Source organism: Pseudophryne corroboree, chromosome 4 (genome assembly GCF_028390025.1).
Source record: "Pseudophryne corroboree isolate aPseCor3 chromosome 4, aPseCor3.hap2, whole genome shotgun sequence".
NCBI lineage: Eukaryota > Metazoa > Chordata > Amphibia > Anura > Myobatrachidae > Pseudophryne > Pseudophryne corroboree.
In genome coordinates this window covers 289,666,915-289,694,659 of record NC_086447.1, presented here as the reverse complement: position 1 = coordinate 289,694,659, position 27,745 = coordinate 289,666,915, and the positions used below count along the sequence as shown (strand labels likewise).

Here is a 27,745-nt window from a genome sequence, read left to right as displayed (position 1 = left end):
AAGTCAGTTATATAATTCTGCAATTATTATTCTAAAAGCGGAGAACCACTATCTGTATGGCTATAGTGATTCTAATTGTTGATGTCTGTGAGAGTGACGAGATTCTTTTCCAAGATCACAAACAAAAACCATTGCCTCTAACAAAACCTCTTTATTAGTTACCACATCATGTGATCTTAATCAGAATTATACATCATTAATAGCAGCCTGAAGAAGCAAACCAAGGCACAGTTATAAATATTAACATTTTCAACAGCATGCCACAGTGATTTATGTTAAAAAAACACACCTGTTTTTTTTTATGTGATTGCTACGTTAAATGAGTTTTGCTTTCAGTGTATTCAAATTATTTGGTTTACTGCAGACATTTTATTACCAAATGCAAACCTTATAAAATAAAACTGTTTTCCTTTGTAGAATAGTTGTTTTGTTACATACCTGTGGCTGTTATTGCAGAACTAATTACATTTCATATCACTATAAAACTTACCAGTTTAGCATGAATATTTATAAGCACCGTGACGAGTTTTTAGAGAGTCCTCACTATGGTTTATAGACTCTATAAGTGCCATTTCGAAGGCTGACCTTTGAAAATACTGAAAGTGTAATCATTTTATACCATTCCTGGCTGTATACAAAAGCATAGCAGTAGAACATGTTCATATGTATGTAGACCTGCAGCATAAGCTAATCATTTTTATGCATTCATTTTGTGTGGAGCAATGAAAAGTCCTTAGGCTAGAGGGATAAAAAAAAAAAAAACATACATATCCAATTTCTTTCATTACTATAGAAACATGTCTCGAAGGTTCATTATTGTATTTAAGGAAATCTAATGGCTTGTTTCCAACATGGATGACAATTAAAATAAGCCAAAAAATAAGCAGAATTTATTCACAAAGGTTGTAGCCCTTCATCAATTGTTCCTGGAGAACAGCGCCACTGTGTTTTATGTACAACAGCCTGTGCTCAGCAAGAACCTTCTTATATTTAGAACCTTCATATCTCTTCTGGTTGCTTTGTGTTCTCTGTATACTTAATGTGACATCAAGCCAGGAAAATTAGTGTTTTCATTGTTTTCTTTCCACACGAGTCAGTGTTTCACCTGAATATTACATACAGTAGCTTTGCTATAACTACCGTTGGTCAAGTGCCATGTGTGACAGTAATTTGTAATACTTGGGAGTTAATAAGATTTGTTTTCTGGTATGTTAATAAAGTCTTCCAAGGTTTCCATATTCTTGGTTCTTATATATGTCTGTAACGATAAGCATAGTGATTTCTAGGCACTTGACCTTTCCGTACTGATCTTTCAAACTAATTATAATGCTCATTTTACAGGGGAGTGTACATGGCTTTACAAAACCATAAATAAACAGTAATAATCCTTTTAGAAAGAAAGAACACAGATGGAAAATCCTAGATGAAACAGTCATTAGTAACAAAAATGACATTGACATATAAAGCTGTGTTCACCAACATTGACTGTAGGTATTGTTACTAATGTGGATACGAAAAGAGAGAAACCCATAGTCCGATACATAGTCCGATACGCGTTAAGCAGGTGGATATATTTTTTTGGACATTTTCATTAATTGTAACGGTGAAAGAACTGCTTCTCCTCAGCGATGTGGACCGGCTGGCTCGGATTTCATCTACCATGAGAATCAATCTTTCCTTAGGGAGTTTGTTATATGCTTGTGTGGATTTTTAGGGGTATATGCAATTGCGGTCGAATTCCCGAAATTGTTGAAAACGGGACTTTTTCGCCAAAAAAAAAAAATCGACAATGCAATTCAGTACTTTCCGTCCAAAAAACGGACTTTCAAAATTCGACTTTTTGAAATTCGACATTTGTCAAATTCGACTTTTCTGCAATGGTACAAATGCGGCAATTCGACAAAAGTATATTCAATTGAAGTTTGGAAATTCGACAACAGTACTTTTAGACAGTAAATTCGTCATTTTCAATCCGCCACACTTTGGTGGGTGAATCTAATAAAAAAATTTAAAACATGTTTTTTTGGGTGTTTTTTTTATTGGTAATAGCATATCTATTTATATTAGAAGGGATTAGGTACTTGTTTTGTCTTTTTGGGAGGCACAAGCATAGTACAAAATATTTTTTTTTAGATGGAATGGTAAAATCCCGGAAAAAAATGGCGTGGGGTCCCCCCTCCAAAGCATAAACAGCCTCGGGCTCTTCGAGCCGGTCCTGGTTGTAAAAATCCGGGGGAAAAATGGACAGGGGATCCCCCGTATTTTTAAAACCAGCACCGTGCTCTGCGCCTGGTGCTGGTGCAAAAAATACGGGGGACAAAAAGAGTAGGGGTCCCCCGTATTTTTTACACCAGCATCGGGCTCCACTAGCTGGACAGATAATGCCACAGCCGGGGGTCACTTTTATACAGCGCCCTGCGGCCGCGGCATTAAATATCCAACTAGTCACCCCTGGCCGGGGTACCCTGGGGGAGTGGGGACCCCTTCAATCAAGGGGTCCCCCCCCCAGCCACCCAAGGGCCAGGGGTGAAGCCCGAGGCTGTCCCCCCCATCCAAGGGCTGCGGATGGGAGGCTGATAGCCTTGAGAAAATGTAAAGAATATTGTTTTTTCCTGTAGTACTACAAGTCCCAGCAAGCCTCCCCCGCAAGCTGATACTTGGAGAACCACAAGTACCAGCATGCGGGAGAAAAACGGGCCCGCTGGTACCTGTAGTACTACTGGAAAAAAAATACCCAAATAAAAACAGGAGACACACACCTTACTAAGGTCCCGATTTTGACCGAGATGCCGTTTTTTCTTCAAAGTGTCATCTCGGTAATTTACTAAACTCAAATCACGACAGTGATGAGGGCATTCGTATTTTTTTGGAAGTTGTAGTAAAAAAAATACGAATGAATACACCATCGGTCAAAACGCGGCTGTTTAGGTATGAATCACGGTCATTTACTAACCATTCGTATTTGTAATGTCTACCGTGAAAATGCTTTTGCGGTCGTGAAAAAATACAATTCGTAAAAAAGTCCTAAAAAAAAGTAGACCTGCTTTTGAGAAGCGTGTTTACATGTGTATTCAATTATCCATTAGTCACACCTGAATGTTTGGCCCTATAAAAGGGTCCAAGGCACATTTTGAATATCTCTCACTCTGAAATGGCGGCTGTGGTGTGTGCTACCGATTTTTTGTTTGCTGGGGGATACCTGAGAGTGATCCATGACTCAGGGCCAGGTAAGTGAACATGGTCAGCAGGTTAAGCAGGTGCCGCGGAGGCTGCGCCAGCCACGATTTTTTAGGGGTCGTTTAAACTTAAACGCATTGTCTGATGATAGGGTCATACAGATGTTTCGCCTAAATAGAAACAACATTTTCCGTCTGTATGACCTTGTCAAACTGGGACTAGACCCTGAGACAGCACGCTCTCGCTCTGTCTCAGGCCTACACAAACTCCTGGCTGTGTTACACTTTATGGCTACTGGGAGCTTCCAGGCTGTGACAGGCGACGTCATCGGTATCTCCCAGCCCACCTTTTCCAAATATTTGAACCAGGTGAGTTGAAATATATATACACGTCTATATCTAAGTGTTGCTTCTGTTAGGTCTTAGAACACAGTATTGTATTGAATACAGATCATGACACTCACCTTATATTTATTAATGTCCACTCAGGTTTTGGATGTCTTGGAACCACATATAAATGCCTCTATCTGCTTCCCTACCCAGGAGTCGCAGTGGCATGCTGTCAGGGTAGCTTTCTATGAGCTTGCTGGCATGCCCAATGTGCTGGGGGCCATAGATTGCACACACGTTGAGCTGAGACCACCTAGGGGCCGACAATATATATATACTAATCGACATATGGACAAATCCACTAATGTCCAGGAGGTTTGTGATGCAAATCTCAACATTATGAGTGTGGTTGCAGGTTACCCTGGCGGCTGCCATGACTCCTTCATCCTCAGTCAGTCATCTCTGTTCGATAAATTTGAGGACGGACAAATGCCTGATGGCTGGCTGCTGGGTATGTTCCAAGTGTGTTGTGTGTTATGTGTGGTAACTTCAAACTCCATTGTTTTTTAGGGTAATTACTCATCATACACATGTACTAATGTTGCCTATATCTGTTTTTCAGGTGATGGGGGTTATGGCTGCTACTCTTGGCTACTTACTCCATTGTCCCATCCTGATTCTCCTGCTGAACACAGTTACAATCATGCACATAAGTCTACGCGGAACGTGATAGAAAGATGTTTTGGTGTGCTGAAATCTCAGTTTCGGTGTCTGGATAAATCTGCTGGGCTTTTGTTGTATAGTCCCTCCAAGGTGACTAGGATTGTGTTCTGCTGCTGTTTTCTCCATAATCTGTGTTTGAAACAACATCTGCCACATGATGATGGAGAAAACAGTCAGCAAGCAGAGGAGTTAGAAACATCTGGTGACAGTGTGAGTACAGATGTAGGGAGGCAGGTAAGGCAAGAAGTGATTCTGCGGTATTTTACCCGTAAGTATTTTTTTAATACAAATCACCTTGACTAACCACTTTGATTAAATGTATTGTAGGTGTGAATGTGTGTTTTGTTCGTTAGTGTTTGTTTTTTATACTGGTCTGTACATTTTTAAAACACAAATTAAAAAAAGCATTGTCACTCATTACCCCATTAAAACAAACACACATAGCGTGTTTTACAATGATTGACGCGGACACAGGAATTTTTGAGAATACAATATTAACAATTTTATTGTGTATCACAAATTTCATGTATTCTTCATTTTTTTTTCTTTTGTGTGCTGGGTGCAGAGGTTTGAGCAGGGTCGCTGGGCCGTGTTCTGCTTGATCGTCGAACAGGGGAGGTAACTGGGGTCTGGCTAGGGGTAGTCGTGCCTGAGCTGGAGCTGGCTTGTTGTGCTGCCATCAGAGTTATGCTTTGGCTCAAATTATGAATACTGGCATTCAGCTGATTATTTGTGGCAGTGTTGCTGGCCACAATCCGAGACAAAGTTTCATTCACTACCTGATTGTGCTGAATAACTTGAATGAAGGCTTGTTGCTGCCGCTGTTGCTCATCAATGATGCGCGTCAAATTTGAAAGCATTTGCGTGTTGTCCGCCCTGATTTGCTCCATTGATGTCGCAATTCTGCCTACCTGAACAATCAGTCTTCCCGAGTTCCGACTAATGCGCGGAAGATGATGGGGCAGACTGGCAAGGTGTTGTGTGTGTGTGTTCAGGCAGGCAGTGTTTTGGGCCTGTTGTGTTGCCCAACTGGACCAAAAGTCTGCGGACATTTGTTGCTGGGGTGGAGTAGGGATCAATTGTGGCCTTACTGAGGCTTGGGGCATATCCTGCTGTTGGGTTGGCTGGGTAGGATCAACGGGCGTAAGGTGCAGTGTAAAGGTTGGCTGTTGGTCAGGTTCCTGCTGGTCGTCCTCGGCCATGATGTGTGGGTCTGTATGGGGTGACCAACAGGCACTGTTTAGTTATAATTAAATATCTTTGCTTGTCCTAAACATGCCCTACTTAATAATACTCATGCCAATTTTTTTTTAAAGGTGTGTTTTAAAAAACTAGGAATCTTTCCTTTACAAACACATATGTGCCTTCACAGGCGTGCGCAGAGACTGACTGGCGGGTTCCGCACCGAACTTCCCCCCCCCTCCACAGCATTATAGTGTTCTCTCACCTCCCCTGTCCTGGATATAGACTGCTCACCTGGACGGCCCAGAGGAGCAGATCAGGTAAGCAGTCTACATCCAGGACAGGGGAGGTGTGAGAACACTATAATGCTGTGGAGGGGGTGGGGGGTTAAGTCCGGTGTGAAAGCCGCTATTCATTTTCTGTGCACGCCTGTGGGATCAATTTCCTAAGATGGGTGTTGAATTTAAAATGGGATGTTGGCCATAGCAACCAATAAGACTTTATTTTTCTCTTATTTTGCACCTTCAAGAAGAGAATACCTGGAATCAGAATGGTTGCTACGGGAAAACATGTCATCTCAAATAGAACTCACATCTTAGTAAATGTACTGTGTCTTACTTTTTGTTTTTTAAAATTTAATGTTTTTACTCACCAGACAGCTGAGGTGATCGTGGCTCATCACTTTGGGGACTAGCCAAAATTGCCTGTGGTGGCTGGGCCAGCACTGCGGAGATGCGCCGCCTGGGTGGTGAAGATGGAGCCGCAGAATAAGACTCCACACGACGCGTCTTACTGGGCCTCCTAGGTAAACTCACAGAGCCCTGTGATGGCCGCCTTAAAGGAGGGCGGCTTGCAGAAGACGAGCCTATGTAAAAATATAAACATTAATATTTTGTGCTTCTATGTGTTTGCAGAATATGTGACTACAGTGAATTCTTACCTGCATTCCCACCATCTCCATCAGTTGGCTGTGGCCTGTCTGTGGCGCTTCGCTGGCGTACTGTTGAAAAATTTGAATCAACATTATTACCATACATTGAATATTCATTGTTATATGAAACTCCTTATTGTGATGTAAACATCTTGAACCTAATGTTAAGTAAACTATTTTATGTTTAAGCAATTCTGGATTACTTAATTGGGTGTGTATTCGGAAAGTAAGATGGTGTTGCAATAATTAAGCCATAAATATAGATTAATTCTGCACAAGATATTGCAGTGAATTTGAAAGCCATAATTGACACAAACAAATTTTGTGAGAAAAAAAAAACACCACAAACATCATTAACCAAAAAACAAACAATATTTAAAAAATGCTATTCTCAAAAACAGTTAGGGACAAGCAAGATCTCTGATTATGTATTAGAACTACACATACCAGCATGCACTGCAACAGATTTAACATTCACTAATAACAAAACTCAGCCAATGCATTATGGGACTTGTAGTTTTGAAACACATTTACAGCTACAGGTTGCACAGGCCTGCACGACATCACCAACACAATGTTTCAATATTTAAAAACACAGTAAAAATTAGCAACATTAACTTTTTGAAAAATGCAATATACAACACATAATTTAAACAAACTCACCATCCAGCCTTGGGCGGTCCGAATCCCGGACATGAGTCGCAGACACCACTTCGGCAGGAATAAGGGTCCGCACAGGCTCCTCCCAATCACGATAAGTCGCCCTGAAGGGGTGTCCACCCCCGGTTTGGCGGACTGATTTGGCCTCCTTGGCCATCTTGGCCTTGACACGGCGCTTTATGTCATAAAATCTTTTACGGCACGTGTCCTCAGTCCGCCTCACCACACCCTCACTATCAACTGCCGCTATAACTTTAGCCCACAGGACCGACTTCCTACGTGAGGACACCTTGGCAGCATCCTGCCCAAACAATTGGCGATGATGCCTCATCAGCTCCCGCACCAAAGCCATGTTTTCTGCATAGCTGAACTTAACATTGCGCCCAGTCTTGGTAGTGGTGCGTGGCTGCGGAGCCACAGCACCTTCACTATCACTGGAAAACGCAAGAACAGGCACCCCCTCCTCACTAACCTCCTCCACCTCACTCACCTCCTCCCTCTCACTAACCTCCTCCACCTTACTCACCTCCTCCCTCTCACTCACCTCCTCCACCTCACTCACCTCCTCCACCTCACTCACCTCCTCCCTCTCACTAACCTCCTCCACCACACTGACCTCTGACTGAGACATAACTACAAAAAACACAGAGAAAAAAAAACAGATAACACACTCCTCCACTACCACTACACACCACACACCCAACACAGACACACTCACTCACAAACAATGACAATAGACTTGAAAAAAAAAACAAGGACAAAAAAGTAGACAAACTTTGAAAAAACTACACAACAAGTATGACAAGACTACTTACACACACAGTACAGCACTCAACAATCGCAAAACTCTGCTCCAAAACCACCAAAAACTCCACCAAACTCACCAACTCCTAATACACCTTCCTCTCTCCACTAGCTAAACCCACGAGGTGCGGACGGTTTGGGGCGTTTTTATAGTAATGTGCACAGACACTCCTCCATCACGAATACAACCAATCACGGACGAGTGACAAAAACGAAACTTAGGAAAAAAACGCGGCCGTGCACGGACAAACACTGCCGTAACAGACATGTGACGCAGTCGTAAGAAAAAAATATTAACACGGCCGTAAAACCACAAAATCGGCCGCGTTATAAACAAAAAAAAACACGAATGACATCGACATCGGACAACACTAAAAATACAAATACGACAGCTTAGTAAATTAGTCGTAATCAATTCAAAAAGTTGCATATTTACACTTTCGATGTCATTCGTGATTGAACTTTGACCTCAAACGGGAAAATACGAATCTTAGTAACTATACCCCCTTGAGAGTAAAACTTTATTACACACCTGCCGACACACACATACTTACCTATGTTGACCCGCCGACTGCCACGTCTCCTGATCCGACGATCCGGGGTACCTGTGAATCAAATTATACTCACCTCAATCCAGTGTCCAGATATAAATCCTTGTACTTGGCAAAACAAGAAAACGAACAACCGATCCACATGGACTGAAAGGGGCCCCATGTGAGACCCCTTTCCCCGAATGCCGGGACACCACGTGACTGCTGTCACCGAGGTCCCTTCAGCCAATCAGGAAGCGCTACTTCGTTGCACTCTGCTGATTGGCTGCACGTCTGAGCTGTCAGACAGCGCCTCGCAAAGCCTCTCCATTATACTCAATGGTGGGAACTTTGCGTCAGCGGTGAGGTCACCCGCGGTCAGCGGCTGACCGCGGGTAACCCCACCGCTACCCGCAAAGTTCCCACCATTGAAAGTAATGGAGAGGCTTTGCGATGCGCTGTCTGAGGTCACACGCGCATACAGCCAATCAGGTGAGTGCAACGAAGTAGCGCTTCCTGATTGGCTGAAGGGATCTCGGTGACAGCAGTCACGTGGTGTCCCGGCATTCGGGGAAAGGGGTCTCATGTGTAAACATGGGACCCCTTTCAGTCCGTGTGGATCGGTTGTTCGTTTTCTTTTTTTGCCAAGTACGAGGATTTATATCTGGACACTGGATTGAGGTGAGTATAATTTGATTCACAGGTACCCCGGATCGTCGGATCAGGAGACGTGGCAGTCGGCGGGTCAACATAGGTAAGTATGTGTGTGTCGGCAGGTGTGTAATAAAGTTTTACTCTCAAGGTGTGTGTCTCCTGTTTTTATTTGGGTATTTTTTTTTCAGTAGTACTACTACAGGTACCAGCAGGCCCGTTTTTCTCCCGCATGCTGGTACCTCCCAGCTTGCGGAGGGGCTTGCTGGGACTTGTAGTACTACAGGAAAAAACAATATTCTTTACATTTTCTCAAGGCTATCAGCCTCCCATCCGCAGCCCTTGGATGGGGGGGACAGCCTCGGGCTTCACCCCTGGCCCTTGGGTGGCTGGGGGGGGGACCCCTTGATTGAAGGCGTCCCCACTCCCCCAGGGTACCCCGGCCAGGGGTGACTAGTTGGATATTTAATGCCACGGCCGCAGGGCACTGTATAAAAGTGACCCTTGGCTGTGGCATTATCTGTCCAGCTAGTGGAGCCCGATGCTGGTGTAAAAAATACGGGGGACCCCTACTCTTTTTGTCCCCCAAATTTTTTGCACCAGGCGCAGAGCCCGATGCTGGTTTTAAAAATACGGGGGATCCCCTGTCCATTTTTCCCCCGGATTTTTAGAACCAGGACCAGCTCGAAGAACCAGAGGCTGGTTATGCTTTGGAGGGGGGACCCCACGCCATTTTTTTCCGAGTTTTTTCCCGTTTTTACCCGTTTTTAAAAAAACGGAACAAATCCGTCAAATCGGCCGTTTTTCGGCAGCGGGACTGTCGAATCCGTTTTTTATTGCATATGGTCAATTTCGGCACCCACTTGCCGAAATTAGACTGTCGAATTGTGTCGAATTGAAAAACGGACGATAATTTGCCACGATTCGCCGCTAATTGCATATACCCCTTAATCTTGTAAGTGTAACCTTGAATAAATCAGATTGTTTTTAAAAAAACGGTGTTACACTATATCCCTTTCTCCCTTTGCTTATTGAGTTACATACTGGATGAAGGAAGTGTAAAGGAGTACCATTCAATTGTGGAGGATGATGAGTATTTATAATATTGATTAAATGTGAGTGCAACAGTATACGTTTGTAAGGAGTGCCATCCTTTTATGTAAAAACAGTGTTGCACTAAGGATATTACTTTTCTGTCCGAGGTATAATCCCTACCGGAGTGGATCTCCAGAATAGAAAACTACAAAAGCTGGATGACTGAAATTCATTGAGGATTTTATACAGGAAAGACGTTTGTTTTATCGTTGTTTGTAATTCACTTTTTGCGCCACTGGGTTTCTCTCTTTTCGTATCCTATAAGCTGTATGGTTTTTGGTGAGCTATTTGAGTCACCTTTGCTGCATTACAAGTGTATGTGCGCAAATGTTTTCTGGTGACTTTCTATCTATTGTTACTAATGTGAAAATGTCAGTATGGCCTTAGATAATAGAAAACTTTCTATTACATGTTAGGAATAAATCAGGGGAATGGGTTTTGAAAAGTCTTAAAATGAGTAGAAGTCAAATAAGCTTGTTCAATTGATGTATAGTCAAATACACATTAAAATAAACATTTTTGCTTTTATGATGTAATACGCTCACTAATATTGTTCACTTTGAAATAAATGCAGTAATTTTAGAAGCAACAGATGCCCAACTGTACAGATATACAATTACCAGCAATTGCAATCATTTGCATGAGTAGAGTTGTAATTTTGTTACTCTACTGTTTTTCTGATTGTTTATCGACTTAGGTTAGCTCTCATTATTCTACCTTTTCCAACGCTTCAAGTTTTACACCTTTGTCCCTCATGACCCGTTATCTGAGGACAAAGCAGCTTGCCCAGTCAAGGTTTGTCTCTGATAGCTACCCCAGCCAACTAGTTTAAACAATACTGTGAAACAGCAAACGTGTACAGCCAGTGTCGGACTGGGGCATGTAAGGCCCACCGGGTAATGCAGTGGTAGGGGGCCATGTTAAGGGGTGTGGTCAGTCTGCAGAGGGGGTGTGGCCTGCCACTTTATTGATTTGACTAACCATCAGAGAGCGCAACGTCTGGGCCCCATCATAAATATATACAGTAAATTCAGCTGCTGCATGCAAGAGAATATACCAGATTAATAACAGCAATGCACTGTAGAAAATACACCATAGTCCAGTATAATTCAAGTGCACAGTCTAGAACCTGATCCTTAGAGCAGGAGATGGGCCCCCAGGCAGTGGGGCCCACCGGTGGTTTCCCCTGTACCCCTGTGGACCAGTCAAAGCCTGTGTACAGCATACATGACCTTATGGTTAATCGGGATTTGGTTAAATTGGTCACAGAGTCATCTGGGTATGTTTATTTTTATTTGTTGATTGGCTAAAAGCAAACTGTCTCAATCTATTTGCGTTTTGTAAGTGTCTATGTATTGTTCTTGGCCAATGAATGAAATGAATGCAGCCGTTGGCCCGTCATTCACCAATACTTACAACAGGATCACATGCTTTTTTATTGATCGAAAATGTTTTCAATATATTTATTACTACGCTTAAAACATTTGAAAAGCTGGAAGAGGAAACACTTATATTCAAAGTATGCATTGCTTATAATACTAGAGACTTTTGCAACAAAAAAACAGTTTTTCATGGTCCATCTTTCTAATGTAAGTATAAATACAAATCTGTAATAACTATTAATTTATAGCAATCCCGCATTTCCATATTGTCTTAAACAAGGTTTACAATCTTTTACAAGATCCTTCCCTTCATTTTATCCAGAGATGTCAACTTTGACTACCGTAGTCTGAATTTACTGCTGTACTCCATTACTGCTATCTTACTTACCATCCATCACTTTCTACACATGTTAATATAAAGTTAATATAATTCTGATGTATTTTTTATTCCGTGTATCAGTCACAGATGTCCTGTCCTCTGAGTATTGGCTACTTTGTTTCTGCGCTAGACATTTCAAATTGTATGATCTTTCTCCCCTAATATAATGTTTTATTCTCGTAAAAATGCATCATGCTTTCCACATACTGAAAAATATACAATCCTCAGTTCCCTTGGTACTTGTCCCACAGGCAGTGGATGTGTTTGCTTTGTACACCTAGCAGTGGGTTATGTATCAATCTTCAAAATGTTAATTATGTTGGGGAGACAGGAATTATTCTGTTTCAGAATCAATAGCTTTAATATACATAGATGTTGAATGCTGTACATTTCACAGCACAGGACACCAAATGTAACCATGTAATGATGTTTTTACAAGGATACAGGCTGCACCTGTAGCAGATTAGGAGGGTCACACAGGAATTTTGCTCACTTGCATATTTTAGATAGATAAAGCACTGTCTGGGTACAGAACAAGAAACTGAGTGTCCATGTGCAACCTCTGTGCGCCCCACCCCTAATCGGCGCATGTCCTCAGTAGACTACAGCATGGTATTATCTACAAAATACGTATTGTTACATACAGTATATAGGCCATGTTTGTACTTGGCATGCCCACCAGAAATGTGACACACTCATTCATAATCACTATAGTAAGGACCACAACAAAGAGGCATATGCACCTATCCGGATGCGTACAGTATATCTTGTGGACACTCAGCCTCCCGGACCAAAACATGCCCACTTTATGATGGCGATTGGCAGACACCTTTGATAGCTTTGTGATCCTTCCCACTGATACTGTATAAATTATTACAGTGGCCTATTTGCATTACTGTATTTACAGTATATATTCATTTAGTCTACGGCATTAAAACGGATTCACAATTTGATTCTTTTTTTAAAGGGCAAGACAACAGATGCTTGTATGTATTTGCAACTATTATTAATAGCAATGTCCAGACACGGACAAACATATATGTATGCCACTTTATTAAAGTAAAGGGCCCCATACACTAGGACGATAATGCCCGATTTCATCCGATTTGGATGAGTTTCGGATCGGATCCTCTAGGCATGGCTGGGATCGCCCCAGATATATTGTATGCAAAAGGACGGCATATGATATATCTTAGGCGATCCTGCCGGGGTGATCGCCTGCGATATGTCAGAGGAACATGTCACAGAAGTGTATGGGGAGCTTAATATATTGTATGAATTATGTACTGTAAAGATAGCACTGTTCTCAGTCTGGTGTAAAAGTGGTGCTTACTGTATGCTACCCTTACAGAGCTACTGTAGATGCATGCAATATGCAGAGCTAGATGCATGCAAAATCTCTACATCAACTCCATTAATGGTATGTTAATTGGAGACTTGTATGAAATAATCATTATCTCTTAGGGGCACATTACACTGAAAATGTTCAGTGTTTGCTTGCAGAAACGGACGCCTGCTACAACCTATTGGAAGGAGTACAAAAAGTGATCCATTCAGATTGTATCCTTCTCTGTGTACATGTGTGAACTACACGCCTGCATACTTACACTGCCTTGCAGAGTATCCTTTCACCAGTAACAATTAGTGGTGAAAGTATAAGTGATAGCACTAGTGGGGCTGCTGCTTTTCATAACAGCTGTACCGCAGCCAGAGTGATAATCAAATGCTCCGATACTTTAGTATCCACCAACACAACTTGCAGCCCTTGATAAAAAATGGAAATATGCTTCTAAAAGTGGTAATAAGTCTATTCTTTGGTTGACAAAACAGATTTGCAAATAGGGGACCTGGGGGGTTTATTTATGAAGTGTCCGGTCGTATGCATTATTTTTATTATTGATGCACAATATTTAAAAGGGCTATGCTATGACTTGCAAGACACGGCTAATAAAAGCATTGCACCTTTAATCATTGGGCATAAACACAATTAGTAGCTTTGGAAATATACCCCAAGCCTATATGGAATGGTCACACATATTTATGTTACAGATCATGCAATTAGAACCCCTGATTTATGGTAACTTGTAAGTTATATTGGAAAAACTACCAAAGCGTTTAATTTGAGGTTAATATATTACAGTAGATTGAAATACAATATGATAGGCTCTGTAGCAAAACATTGCAACAATTAGGCATTATCATTTAGAAGCATTCTGTAGTAGAATTGCCAAAACACAGTACACAATAGTCTGCTTTCATTTTCACTTGTTTTCCAGCTACTATTCCCTGGGCTTAATTAATTATCTGATGATAAAGCAAGGAATGAACAGGAGATGAGTGTACCAGGTGAACAGTAGAGTACACCTGCAGTAAGGAAAAGTGACATACTGTATGATGCAATATTCTTAGATCAGTTACATCAACAAGCCCTGTTTCTAGATACTGCTGTCAAACTAATTACTAAATGCAATATAAAATACTTTTAGAGCTCTAATGTTTTCTGCAGTTGTACATAAAAGAAATCAGGGTCCCAAAATGTCAGCCTAAGTCATTTATGTCAACAAAACTTCTGTAACTTCTAGTAAGATGTGACTCATATTAAAAGTTATCTAAAGGCTTTCTCTTTAGACCCTCGTCTTAGAATAATACAACAAGAGTCTAATATTCAAGGGATAAAGATAGGAACACAGGAGAGTAAAGCCACAGCCTTCGCAGATGATATGTTGATTTATCTCTCAGAATCTAAAACTTCTGTTCCACATTTACTGTACTTTCATTGTTACAAGACTTTGGGGCTATCTTAGGTCTTCAGGTTAACTATGACAAGTCAATTGCATTATACTTAAAGCCGGGTTTCTTTCGCCCATATTGGCATGCGACTGTTCCTTTTACATGGGCCAAAATTTTTTTTTCATACTTAGGAGTGTTAGTCACCAAAAATCCCTCCTCTCTATACCAAATAAATATAACTAAATCCATTATCCTTATGGTTAGAGACTTAGAGAATTGGCGTCGTCTCCGGCTCTCCTATTTGGGCAGAGCTAATCTTTTGAAAATTCTTTCAATTCCTAGACTGATGTATTTAATCTTTACCGCTGTTACTAACAAAATAAAAACTCGATTTTATTAAATTTATTAGGAACAAAAAGCGTACCAGAATAGATTTGTTTAGACTCCAACAACCTATTTTTAATGGAGGTTTTAATTTTCCAATTTTAACACATTATAACCATGCAGCTTTATTACGTCACCTCCGAGACTGGTTGCATAATACTAACATTTACATGGATCCCACTTTAGAACAAGGTTTTCTACAAAACCTTAATTTAGTCTCCTTCCTTCATGCTCATGCTCAAGAGATACCGGGAGGATTGAAAGAAAATCCTTTACTCTGGAATACTCGTAAGGTGTAGCACATATTGAGACACAAAAGAGGACTAAATGCTCATAATTCTCTGTTCCTTACACTTTTAAACAATCCAGATTCCAATGGTCAAACGTCAAACCCGTTCTAGATGTGGTTCTCTAGGGGTGTGAGTTCCATCGGTTGTTTTGTAGAAAGATCATCTAAAAAGCTTCTTACGTTTCAATAGGGGGTTGAGAAATATGGCTTTATATCTCCCTTTCCCTTTGCTTTTTATCAAACTCAACACCAGGCATTCCCAACCACGGTCCTCAAGGCACACTAACAGTGCAGGTTTTAGTGATATCCAGGCTTCAGCACAGGTGACTTAATTAGTAGCTCAGTTATTTTGATTTAACCATCTGTGCTGCAGCCTGGATATCACTAAAACCTGCACTGTTGGTGTGCCTTGAGGATCGTGGTTGGGAATGCCTGCTCAACACTGTAAGCCAAGTTATTCCTAATTTTGAGACTGGGATAATTCTTTTGACACATTTCTATCTTATCCTCCGCCGGAGTATAAAGCAATTTCTAAACATTGTAATATATTACGAGATGAGATTGACTATGATACTTTACAGTCTGGTTTGCCACAGTGGCATCAACATTTTTCTGTATAACGTTAGATTCGTTGTTGAAAAGCTTATATAATTCATGTTATATCATTCCTGTCAGTTCATATAGGGAGCTGTTTTTAAACATTCACAATAGAACTTATATCAGTCCGCACAGGGGATTCCTGATGGGTTCTTATTCCTCGCATAAATGCCCTAGGTATCAGGAAGACAGTGCTGACATCTATCATTGCCTATGGTCATGCCCAAGAGCTAGGCCCTTTTGGCTTAGAGTTTACAAGTACGCATTAGACAGTTTGGTCAATTACATTCCTTTTACCCCCGAATGGGCTATTTTTAGTATCTTGCCACAGGGCCAAAGAGTGTTCCGGGATGGCTGTAAGTTATTATTAATCTTAAATTCGGCAGCTAAGAAAACATTCCTACAAGTCTGGAACCAACTGGTAACCCCCCTACTTTTTTTATTCAAAGAAAAAATATTTTACTTATTCCAAATGGATTGGATTGAGGCATCTTAAAACAAAGAATCCAGAGTAGCTAAGTTCTTTGAACTTTGGGAAAGTTATATTTCCATTCTTACCTACCAGACTAAACAGTTACTTACTAATGTTTTTCAACAACTACATAGTATTTAACTATATTGATAGATAATAATCCACCTACAGTATATAGTCTGTCTGTTCTTTTTGGTTCTTGCACGGCATGTCCCATACTCATTGTCCTTTTGTATTTTTGTCATGAATCTTGTTGTGTATGATACACATGGTTTATCGCTAGATCTGTAAGTAGGGCACTGAACTAATTTGCTTACCATTGTTATTCTTGGAATATTACATGTACCTGTACACTTGTTTTAAGCTTCAAAGTTTACAATAAAATTAAAATTAAAAAAGAAAGTTATATAAAGGCACTCCATTAATTTTTGTGTCTTCTAGACCTTCCTGACATGCTTTTCTGCATACTTACTACAAACTACATTTAACAATATTGTGGTACTGGAAAATAACTTTCAAAAAGCCCTTTTATGGCGAATAGTTAAAAGAAACCCCTATTACTTTGGATCTGGGTTCAGACCCAGCAAGTGTACGCTGCATGATTGGCCTTTGGCCTGCGCATGTGTCAGTGCTGGCCAAAAGGGGGTGGGATCTGGAGGCTCCCCCTCCAGTAAAATATGTATTGCAGTATTCCATAGGCTACTAATTTATGTGCTAATGCATCTGAAGATTGTGTAAGTTGCCAGGGCTACGCTCCATAATGCTCTGCATTCTGGAGTTCGGTAAATCTGCCAGTGTAGCAGATCCCATGAAATTAAGGGTCTGCAACATATATTGGAGATTTTTGCTGCGTTCCATCCTTGTTACATTCAAGAAATATTTAGCTTTTGTGGGGAACAGCCGTTTTTGTTTTTGGTAAATATTGTTGGAAACTTGAATGTTTATGAATCATCCTCAGGAAGGGACATAGAACCATATAGGCAACAACCATACAATCACTGACTTTTTTCAAAGCTATGTTATATTAAATAGGCAAAAATAGTAGACTATTAGTCAAATTATTTATTTTAATTTCAATTTGGTTTTGTTCTTTTAGGTAGTTGGTCTGGGAGAGCTTATTCTGCATTATCCATGCACCGAATATCTGGGTCTCACAGCACCTCAAGACCTAGCACTGCAGCAGCACGACCACTGTCTAGAGCAGCCTCAGAGATCTCAGAAATAGAGCTAATCGACTCAAAGGACAAAGATGACCTCCTCTTAGAGGATGAAAATGATAAAGAAGCGCTGGCTGTCTTGGAAAAAGAATTCATTGATTTACACTCAGGTACTTGATCTCATCTCAACCTGTCTTCCCATTGTAAGGTGTTTTTTGTGACAGACAATAAGCAAGTTTTTGTGTCCATCTGAATCTTTTCTTTTGTCACTAAGGATCATCACTTTGTTCCAGATGAAGCAGTTCACAGTGACCCACATTCTATTTGGTCATAATGAACCTGTCTGTACAGAAGGGTATATTATATTAAGCCACTGCATCAGATGGTTATTTCTAAAACTGTATTGCTAAATATTAATTTGTGATATAATAGTAGAACGTTTGAAATCTGTTTAAACTGAATTTGTTATACAGTATCTTAAATCAAATTATCTGTTTGAGGATTCCCTTTGAGGATTTTCTCACTTGGGTGCTGAGCCCATTTCCCACTTTTGTAAGCATCTCATTCCAGCATCAGTAGTGGCCATTTTTGTATTTGACACAAGAATGGGCATTAGATTCCCTTTAATCTGTGGAAAATGTTATTGTTTTGTGTTCTATTTTAGTCATTTCCTGGTGATCATTAGATAGTAACTACAGTATGATGAGGGCTCCTAAGTGTTACCCATGAGTGTTTGGGCCAGCATGTGGGATATAGGAAGGAGTATACCTATAATGGGTGTAGGGTTTTCAGTGCACACTGGTTCCTGAGTCAAATGGGTCCCCAAACCACACAACCTGCACCCAGACTAAAGCCCACATTGTGTCTGCAGCTTTTTCCCCTGTTTAATCTGCTGGTGGCGCAATCTGCTGAGTGATTTCAGTCTCCCACTACCTGAATTAGCAGTGGGTTCTCATTGTTAGTGCTTTCTGCTACTCAAATGTCAGACAGACAGCCCCAAGGGAGTGAGAGGGGTCTTTTCTCCCCCTGGGACTGTACTGCCATTAACAGAGAGAGTGCTTCTTCTTCTTCTTTCATTGTAGCAGCCCTATTCAGCTTCTAGGGACTGCACGAGGCATGATTGTGTGGGTCCCCCCTCCCCTGTACATATATTATTTTTTTTGCGTAGTGTGCAATGTATAGGGGCTGGACAGCTGCTGAGGCGAGAGGCTTCTGCAACCCCAGCTGTCCCCCTACAGGAGGAAGGTAGGAACCACTACTGGTCCAGCCTATAAATTGCCCGACTCCATGATGTAAAGGAGATTGGTACACTTTAATGAGAGATCTTGCGAGACTTTCAGAAGACTGCTCGAAAAAGCTTTTACATGATTTCACATTCTTCTGAAAGCTGCATCAAATTTATTGAACAATATTATTTTTAATAAACCCCAGAGTGAGAGTACTTGAAATGGGCATTATTAATATACAGACACATTTCATGGAAAGAATGAGCAGAACTATTACTGTACAACCAGATTCCTTGTGCGCAGTGTGATTTCCTGCTATTAGTCATGTATAAAACTTCACAACTATAATTAAACCATGGCACGTTTTTTCAAATTTATTCAAATTAGTAGTTTTCTCAAATTTAATGTGGGTGGAAGTGTAAAGTATAAAAATTAGATTCAGTTTTAGTATGTTATTAATGCTGTTCTATCCACTGTTGAAAAAGATGTGTGAAAAAAAATTTCAAGGATTCCAATCCAAATACTACAGTTCATATACTTGTCACGTTAGCAACCTCCTACTCTGAGAACTGCTGTGTGTGTGTGTGTGTGTGTGTGTGTGTGTGTGTGTGTGTGTGTGTGTGTGTGTGTGTGCGTATGTGTATATATATATATATATATATATATAGTTATATGTTGCTTTCTGCCACCTTTCCTGCACCTCTAGCCTCATAACAATCAGGCTTTCTGTGATATTGGAAGCATATATTGAGAAGTGTCCTAGTTTACTGAATTTATTGCATTGGTGTATTGTTTAGAACTTTTCCATTGTATCTTTTGCAAGGCTCAGTACTGATGCTGGTGAAATACAGTGATAAAGGTTTGTCAAACCCTGTGGTGCAACTAACTGGACTTGACATATACAGTGCTAAGGGTTTTCTTACTGACTGCTTGCAGATGTATGATCTGTATACATGGGTCATATAAATGTAAATATTCAGGCTTAATACATCATTATATTCTTATAGCATTTCTCCTGCAATCTCTGAGTTGCTTTCCATAGGAATAAATGATCCCTAGTTTAAGGTCTTTCTATACTTTATAGTGAATCTATATAAGAATCTAAGGGGGGGGGGGGGGGGGGGGCGGTTTCTGAGTCGCACTTACAGTCAGGGGCGGATTTAGGGGTCAGGCTGCATAGGCACATTATGGGCTGCCCCCCAATCACGTTATTGTCCCTTTATTTTGGGGCCAGTCTGGATACCTCGAGACTGCCAAAGCAACCCCAACCTCACACTACTACAACCTCCTGGACCACAATTTGCTGCCTGTTGTCCCACTCCCGTCATTTGCTAAATAAAATATAAAAAAATAAGTTGTAATGACAGAAAAAGGATCACTTGGCTTCATCCGCTTGGTGTGCCGCCCTTAGGTGGCTGTTTCTTTTTCATCCACTAGGGGTCACTGGAGTACTCTTGGGGATATGGACGGGGTGTTAGCCGGGATATGCACATTTAAATATTTAAATTAGCAACTCTCCACCTTCTCCATACTCCCATAGAGACTTCAGTATTTTTCTTTGCTTCAGTCGGGAAGGTACAAGTGAACGAGGTTCCACAGTTTCTTCAATTTCAAGATTTTATTTTTAATTTTTTTTTCTCCTCAATCCCTTCCCAGCTTATCAAGAAGCTTGGATCCGGGATTGTTGGTGCTGCAGAGTGCAGCAGATGGCTTGTCGGTGCTCATAAGAGGGGCCCCGCCATAGACCACAATCAGCAGAGCTGATTGCAGCCTAAAGCTGCATAAAGGAGCTGGACAGAACTTAGAAGAGAAGCCCCGTCATAGCCTCCACTGGAAACAGGTAATGAGCGGTGAGGCAGCTCACACTGCCGCCCGCTATGTGGGGACTTTATGTTTGATGACTATACTTTGTGTTCCCCACTGCCTTTTCCAGACGCGGACTGCACAGCAGCCGCCGCTGGGCACCAAGCCATCGCTGCTTCCCAGCCGCCGCTCCCTAGCCGCGCTCCCCAGTCTCCGGTAACCCCTGCCAGCCTGCAGCCCAGCCACGGGCTGCCTAGCAGCCGCTGCTGGGCACTCTGCACCGCTCTCCGGCTCCCTGCCGCCGCTGCTCTCCCCCTCCATCCCGCGATTAGCTTCTGCTAACCGCTACCCTCCAGAGCTCCGGAGCCACGAACGGCAGCTCTGTCTGCAGAAGTGGGAGAGGTGGGAGGCTGACCGCGGACAGCTCTCACATGCACAGTATGTCTTGCAGGGCTGCCGCGGTCCGACGAGAGGAGGGAGATCGCGGGGAGGGGGTGGGGGGAAAGGCCGCAGGGAGGCCCCATAACTAAGCTGCATTTTAAGCCTGTGGAAGGGGGTCCAAGTTATTTTAATAATTGCTGAGCACTATCAGGCTCTTAAGCCTTTGTTACACATAGGTGATGTGTGTGTGTGTGTGTGTGTGTGTGTGTGTGTGTGTGTATATATATATATATATATGTATATACTGTAGATATATGAATGTATGTATTTCTGTATATAATATATATTCATGTATCAGCTAACATTGTAAAGTCTTATCTTGCAATAGCAAGCACATGGACGCCATTTTAACCTTACTTCCTGGTTCTTCTTCCAGGAAGTTGCTGCCCTACAACACTCGGCCACTGGAGGAGCAGGGGTGTTAGAATGAATTTTTGTACAGCACAGGTTTCACTATTGTAGTTTATCCCACGTGCACTGCATATTTTACTTACGTGGTAATAAGTCAAGGGATTTGTCTGTCCTTCTCTACTTGTCTGTCTGTGTACATAATGAGTAAGGCTAATGCAAAATCAAACAAGCAGCTTCACTGCAATGTCTGTCAGACTACCACATGCACAGTATGACTTGCAAATACGACCACAAATACGGACCCTTACCCTGATCCTCCTTGGGGGATGCTAGCGCATGTAATGACTGGTTTACAATCGGAATTGGCCGCTGTAGAGCGTCATGCGTCTAGATCTGAAGCTAGAATTCATCCAAAGAGGAAGAAGGAAGGTCCAGGTCTAGCTCAATTCCAAAAAATCGTTATTATTTGTCTTATAACTTGACAGTTTCAGCTATGTTGCTTTCTGACGATTCAATGCCAGACTTCATATCGCAAGAGGAACACGAGGAGAGGGCATTGGGCCAGGAGTCAGATAGTGAGGTTACTGATAGCCTGGCCATTGATAATCTCATCAGGGCAGTACGTTGAGTTCTAAAGTTTACGAAGACTGAAGAACCTTTTTAGTTGCTAAACAGGGAACTCCGGTGTGTTTTTCTTAATCAGCATCTCTTAATAAGCAGCTGATACATGTCAAGACTCCAGCTGCTACAACGTTTAAATACCCGTTGGAGCGTACCCTAGAAGCTCTGCTAAAGTCAGTGTATACAGCAGTAGGGGTGTTGCTTAGACCTGCTTTGGTGGGGGTTTGGGATAACAAGGCTGTAGTTGCATGGGCAATACAGTTCAAGTTTGGCCTACAAGATGACCACCTTATACGTCTCGCTGATCACATTTGTGAATCTGCTCAATGTCTAGGTACGGCTTCTGTGGACGTCGGGCAGGTTAGTTCTCGCCTTTTAGCTTCACTAGTTGTGGCACGACGTGCACTTTGGCTACGTTCTTAACAGGCGGAGTCAGAGTCTAAACCAGAAATAGGAGCGTTACCTTACGCTGGCTAGAGGTTTGATCCTCAATTGGACAAATGCATTTTGCAGGCCACGGGGTGGGTGGGTGAGGGGGGCGTCGGGGAATCTGGTTTCCTACCATTGCCAACACTAATTCCTAAATGGAAATACTCAGGACAGCGTTCATATCCTTTAGACCTCAGTCCTTTCGAGGCCGTGCTACAGGAACAACCACACACAGTAGACGTGGTAGAGGACGTGGTTTCAACAAACCACTAACTGTCGTCAGGACGCTAAGACTACCGACAAGCCAGTGGCATAATGGGCTTCCAGCCCATCTCGGATCATCAGTTGTGGGCATCCACAGATGGGCGGATCCGCAATTTTGTGTTCAAAGCTTACAAATAGAGTTCGATTGTCTTCCACCATTGCAATTTTGCAAGACAGGTCTGCCTGTGTCAGAAGACAAGACGGCGGTTCTACAGACCGCGATACAGTCTCTGGTAGATTCAGCTGTTTGATTCCGGTTCCAGTCACCAACAGGGTCACAGTTATTATTCCAGGTTTTTTTGTAGTTCCATAGCCTGATGACTCTGTCAGTCTGATATTGGTGGTCATTTCGAGTTGTTCGCTCGCTAGCAGTTTTTAGCAGCCGTGCAAACGCTATGCCGCCTCCCACTGGGAGTGTATTTTAGCTTAGCAGAAGTGTGAACGAAAGGATCGCAGAGCGGCGGCAAACTTTTTTTGTGCAGTTTTAAAGTAGCTCAATACCTACTCAGCGTTTGCGGTCATTTCAGACTATTCAGTTCTTGTTTTGACATCACGAACACGCCCTGCGTTCGCCCAGCCACGCCTGCGTTTTTCCGAACACTCCCTGAAAACGGTCAGTTGACACCAAGAAATGCCCTCTTCCTGTCAATCATTCTGCGGCCAGCAGTGCGACTGAAAAGCTTCGCTAGACCTTATGTGAAACTACATCGTTTGTTGCAATTGTACGACGCGCGTGCGCATTGCGCCGCATACGCATAAGTGCCATTTTTTTGCCTCATCGCTGCACAGCAAACAAATGCAGCTAGCGATCAATTCGGAATGACCCCCATTGAACCTAAAGGAGCTCAATCAGTACGTCGCTTACTACAGATTCAAGATGGAATCCCTGCGGTCAGTGACTGCAGGTTTAGATCCACAGGAATTCAGAATTTCGATGGTTCTCAAGAATGCGTTCTTAAATGCATCAGGCCTACTTAAGATTTGCAGTACAACAATACCATTATCAATTTCAAGCGCTACCGTTTGGCTTCTCATCAGCGCATCGGGTATTCACAAAGTGATGTCTGTCATGATAGCTCATCTCAGATCCCTGGGAGTGATAATAGTTCCGTACTTAGACGATCTGCTCATCAAAGCTCCATCTCAACACATACTCCTGCATGATGCCTTACTAACGTACAATGTACTAGTTCAGCATGGTTGGATTGTCAACCTCAAGAAATCAAGCCTGATTCCGTCACAAAGACTTCAAGTCCTAGGAATGATTCTCGACACGGTGGATCAACGGATTTACCTGACAGAACACAACGCACAAAGTATTCGTCATCGGGTACAGTTAGTGCGCAATCCACGGACAGTCTCAGTGCATTTGTGCATTCGACTGTTAGGAAAGATGGTGGCGTCTTTTGAAGCACTCCAGTTCGGAAGATTTCACTCACGTCCTTTTCAACTGGATGTTCTCGCACAGGTCAGGCTTGCATCTACAAATTCATCAGGTAGTGCGGTTGTCTCCAAGGGCCAGAGTATCACTACTATGGTGGCTCCAAGTACACAATCTCACAACAGGGAAAAGGTTCGGCGTCTGGAATTGGATAATTCTAACGACGGACGTGGGTCTCAGAGGTGGGGAGCAGTGGTACAAAATTGTCAGCTTCAGAGTCTGTGGTCAGACCAAGAAAGATTACTGTCAATAAATGTCCTGGAACTCAGGGCAATTTGCAGCGCGCTGCGACAAGCAGTGCACATGCTCCGGTCTCAGACTGTCCAGGTTCAGTCAGACAATGCGACGACAGTCGCATACATCAAGAAAGAAGGAGGAACGTAAAATCGCATGGCCATGCGGGAAGTTGCACAAATCCTATTATCAGGAATTATCAGGAAGTGCAGGAACTCCAGCTACTTTGAATGTGGTATGCGCACTACGCGTTTATGTAGCCCGAACATCAACAGTATGTAAAACGGATACATTGTTTGTTCTCTATGATGCAGCCAAGATGGCTTGGCCAGCTTCAAAGCAGACTTTGTCCAGATGGATTAAGCTGACCACGTTTTACCTTCATGCTAGGCTACAACCGCCTACATCAGTTTCAGCTCATTCCACATGTTCTGTGGGAACTTCATGGGCAGCAGGTCGTGGAGCTTCTATGACGCAACTTTGACGTGCGGCTACATGGTCATCAGTGCACACGTTTGTGCGCTTTTACAAGTTTGATACGTTTGCGGCATCAGCATCTAGCTTTGGCCGTCTAGTGTTACAGGTGCCAAACAGCTCTCCCGCCCAAGGGGGAAACTTTGGTACGTCCCAAGAGTACTCTAGTGACCCATAGTGGATGAAAAAGAAAATAGGATTTTGGTACTTACCAGATTATCCTTTTCTTTGAATCCACAGGGGGCACTGGACGCCCACCCAGAGCAGTTTTTACCTGTCTTGTGGTAAGTTCAGTGGATCTTATGGTAACACATTCTCAACGATTGTTAAGATCTTACGGTAATATCTATTATTGTGCCAACTGTTTAGTTGTCCGTTACGTTATGTTTCAACTTTATTGTTGTCCGTTATGTTATAATGTTATATGGAATTCTCTAATGTTCATCCTCCTCTATCGCTCCTGTTCGGCTCAGTAAAAATACTGAAGTCTCTATGGGAGTATGGAGGGGGTGGAGAGTTACTAATTTAAATATTTAAATGTGCCTATCCCGGCTAACGCCCTGTCCATATCCCCAAGAATACTCCAGTGCCCCCTGTGGATTCAAAGGAAAGGATTTATCTGGTAAGTACCAAAATCCTATTATTTGCTCCCAGCCACGGAAGACTGATTTACTACTTTGTGCTGATGTATCCGTTCTACTAATGCAGGGGTTCATGCATGTGTAAGCGGAAACAAGTGATTTTACACTGGCTGACACAGCTTTCACTATTAACATCTGCACTTCACCAGGCCCATACTAGGTGCAAGGCATCTGTCTGAAACAGGCTTCCCTACCCTATTTATCACACCCATAACACTTCTGCAAGTCAGGGAGGTTCCATACAATAGCTCTACAACCGTCCAGTTTAATGGGTGGAGGAAAAGAGAGAGCAAGAATGGGAGGATGGGGGAAGAGAGAGCAAGATACTGTGGTGTGTGAGATAGAGAACAAAGGGGTAGCTAGCCACCCAGATAATTGTTTGAGGAGAGTTACCTGTATGGAGACTGTATATCACACCAAAAACCCTGCTTTTGCCACTGTGTGACCACCGCAGAGTATATACTGCTGTATATACAGGTGTGTGCTTCAGTTCACTGCACACCACCTGCATTAACCCCATATGTTTCTGGCTGGATCTGTTGTACCTGTTGAATGCCTGCATTTTGTAGCTACTGCATACCTGCATTAACCATGTGTTACCCTGCATCCTGTTTTCCTGGCTGTTCCTGTTCTATTTATACAAATGACTTGTCGAAAATACTAGTCAGTATAATTAATCTCATAAGTAGTAGTAAATGCAAGCGCCTCCCCTCCAACAGCTCCCAAAGCAGCAAGCAACATGACAAACCCTAGATTATCCGGAGAGGATAGAGGACTAGCCGGGACTGTGAAAGTGGATTTGGATGGAGTGGGGGATGGGACAGAGTGGGTGGAGCAGGAGGCAGACCAAGGTGACCTGGCTTTTGATGGATCCAATATACTAGTACAGCGGTGGCCAACCTGTGGCTCTTGAGCCGCATGTGGCTCTTTCTTTATTCTAATGTGGCTCCCAACACTCTAAATCATGTGACCACAACAGATACAGAAACCGCTGCACTCCACCCAGACACGCAGCAGCACTACAGGGACTGAAAACTGAAGGAGCCAGATACTAGCGGTGTGACACCCACTGGAAAACAGAGGACACATAAGGGGCTGCTGCAATGGCACGAGTGGTGGGGGGGCTGTAGTGATACATGAGTGTGGGCTAGAGTGACACACGGTGGAGCTGGCTGGTGTGACACAGGAGGGTCCTGGCAGGAGTGACACATGGGGGAGCTGGCTGGTGTGACACAGGAGGGTGCTAGCAGGAGTGACACATGGGGAGTTGGCTGGAGTGACAGGAAGGTGTTGGCTGGAGTGACACATGGGAGAGTTAAAGTTTATTATGTGAGTCTGGCTTTTTCAGTTATTTTGTGTGAAAGTTGCTTTTTCAATGAATCTGGCATTAAAAATTCAATTTTATGTCGTTCTGGCTTTTTCAATGTATTTTATACCAGGGGCGTGGTCTAGCAGGCACAAGGCCACATTCCATTTTTGCATGTGCACCTTTGGTTCAATGTCGGCTCTTTGACGTACGTAACAAGGTTTTTTGGCTCTTTGTCACTGACTGGTTGGCCACCCCTGTACTAGTACCTATTTATATCTCCAAACATACTTAAATGGTGGCTAAAATAAAAACAATATAATTGGTTTTAACTGAACTGAGTAGGTCATGTAATTAAAATATATTAGAACAAAAATACTACAATTTCTCTTACGTCCTAGAGGATGCTGGGGACTCCGTAAGGACCATGGGGAATAGACGGGCTCCGCAGGAGACATGGGCACTAAAAAGAACTTTAGGTATGGGTGTGCACTGGCTCCTCCCTCTATGCCCCTCCTCCAGACCTCAGTCAGTTTAATACTGTGCCCAGAGGAGACTGGGTGCACTACAGGGAGCTCTCCTGAGCTTCCTGAAAGAAAGTATTTTGTTAGGTTTTTTATTTTCAGGGAGACCTGCTGGCAACAGGCTCCCTGCATCGTGGGACTGAGGAGAGAGAAGCAGACCTACTTAAATGCTAGGCTCTGCTTCTTAGGCTACTGGACACCATTAGCTCCAGAGGGAGTCAGAACACAGGTCTCCCCTAGCGGTTCGTCCCGGAGCCGCGCCGCCGTCCTCCTCGTAGAGCCAGAAGATAGAAGCCGGGTGAGTATAAGAAGATAGAAGACTTCAGAGGCGGCAGAAGACTTCAGATCTTCGATGAGATAACGCGCAGCCATTGCTCCCACACAGAACACACACACAGCGCACACTGTGGGGTGCGGGGGGGGGGGGGGGGGGGGCCCTGGGCAGCAATCTATACCTCTAGGACTGGCTATGATTTGATTTACACTATTTAGTTGTATTTCAGAGTATCCCCGCCAGT

General features: G+C 42.7%; 1 protein-coding gene across 4 annotated transcripts in view; it reads left to right on the top strand.

Moving 5' to 3' along the window:
* ZBBX (zinc finger B-box domain containing) overlaps positions 1-27,745 on the top strand; it is a 437,896-nt gene that overhangs the window by 402,640 nt on the left and 7,511 nt on the right. For all 4 annotated transcript variants that reach the window (XM_063916186.1, XM_063916188.1, XM_063916187.1 and 1 more), the window contains one exon: positions 17,412-17,642. In XM_063916186.1, the coding sequence (XP_063772256.1) occupies positions 17,412-17,642 (231 nt within the window). The remainder of the gene's footprint in view (positions 1-17,411; positions 17,643-27,745) is intronic.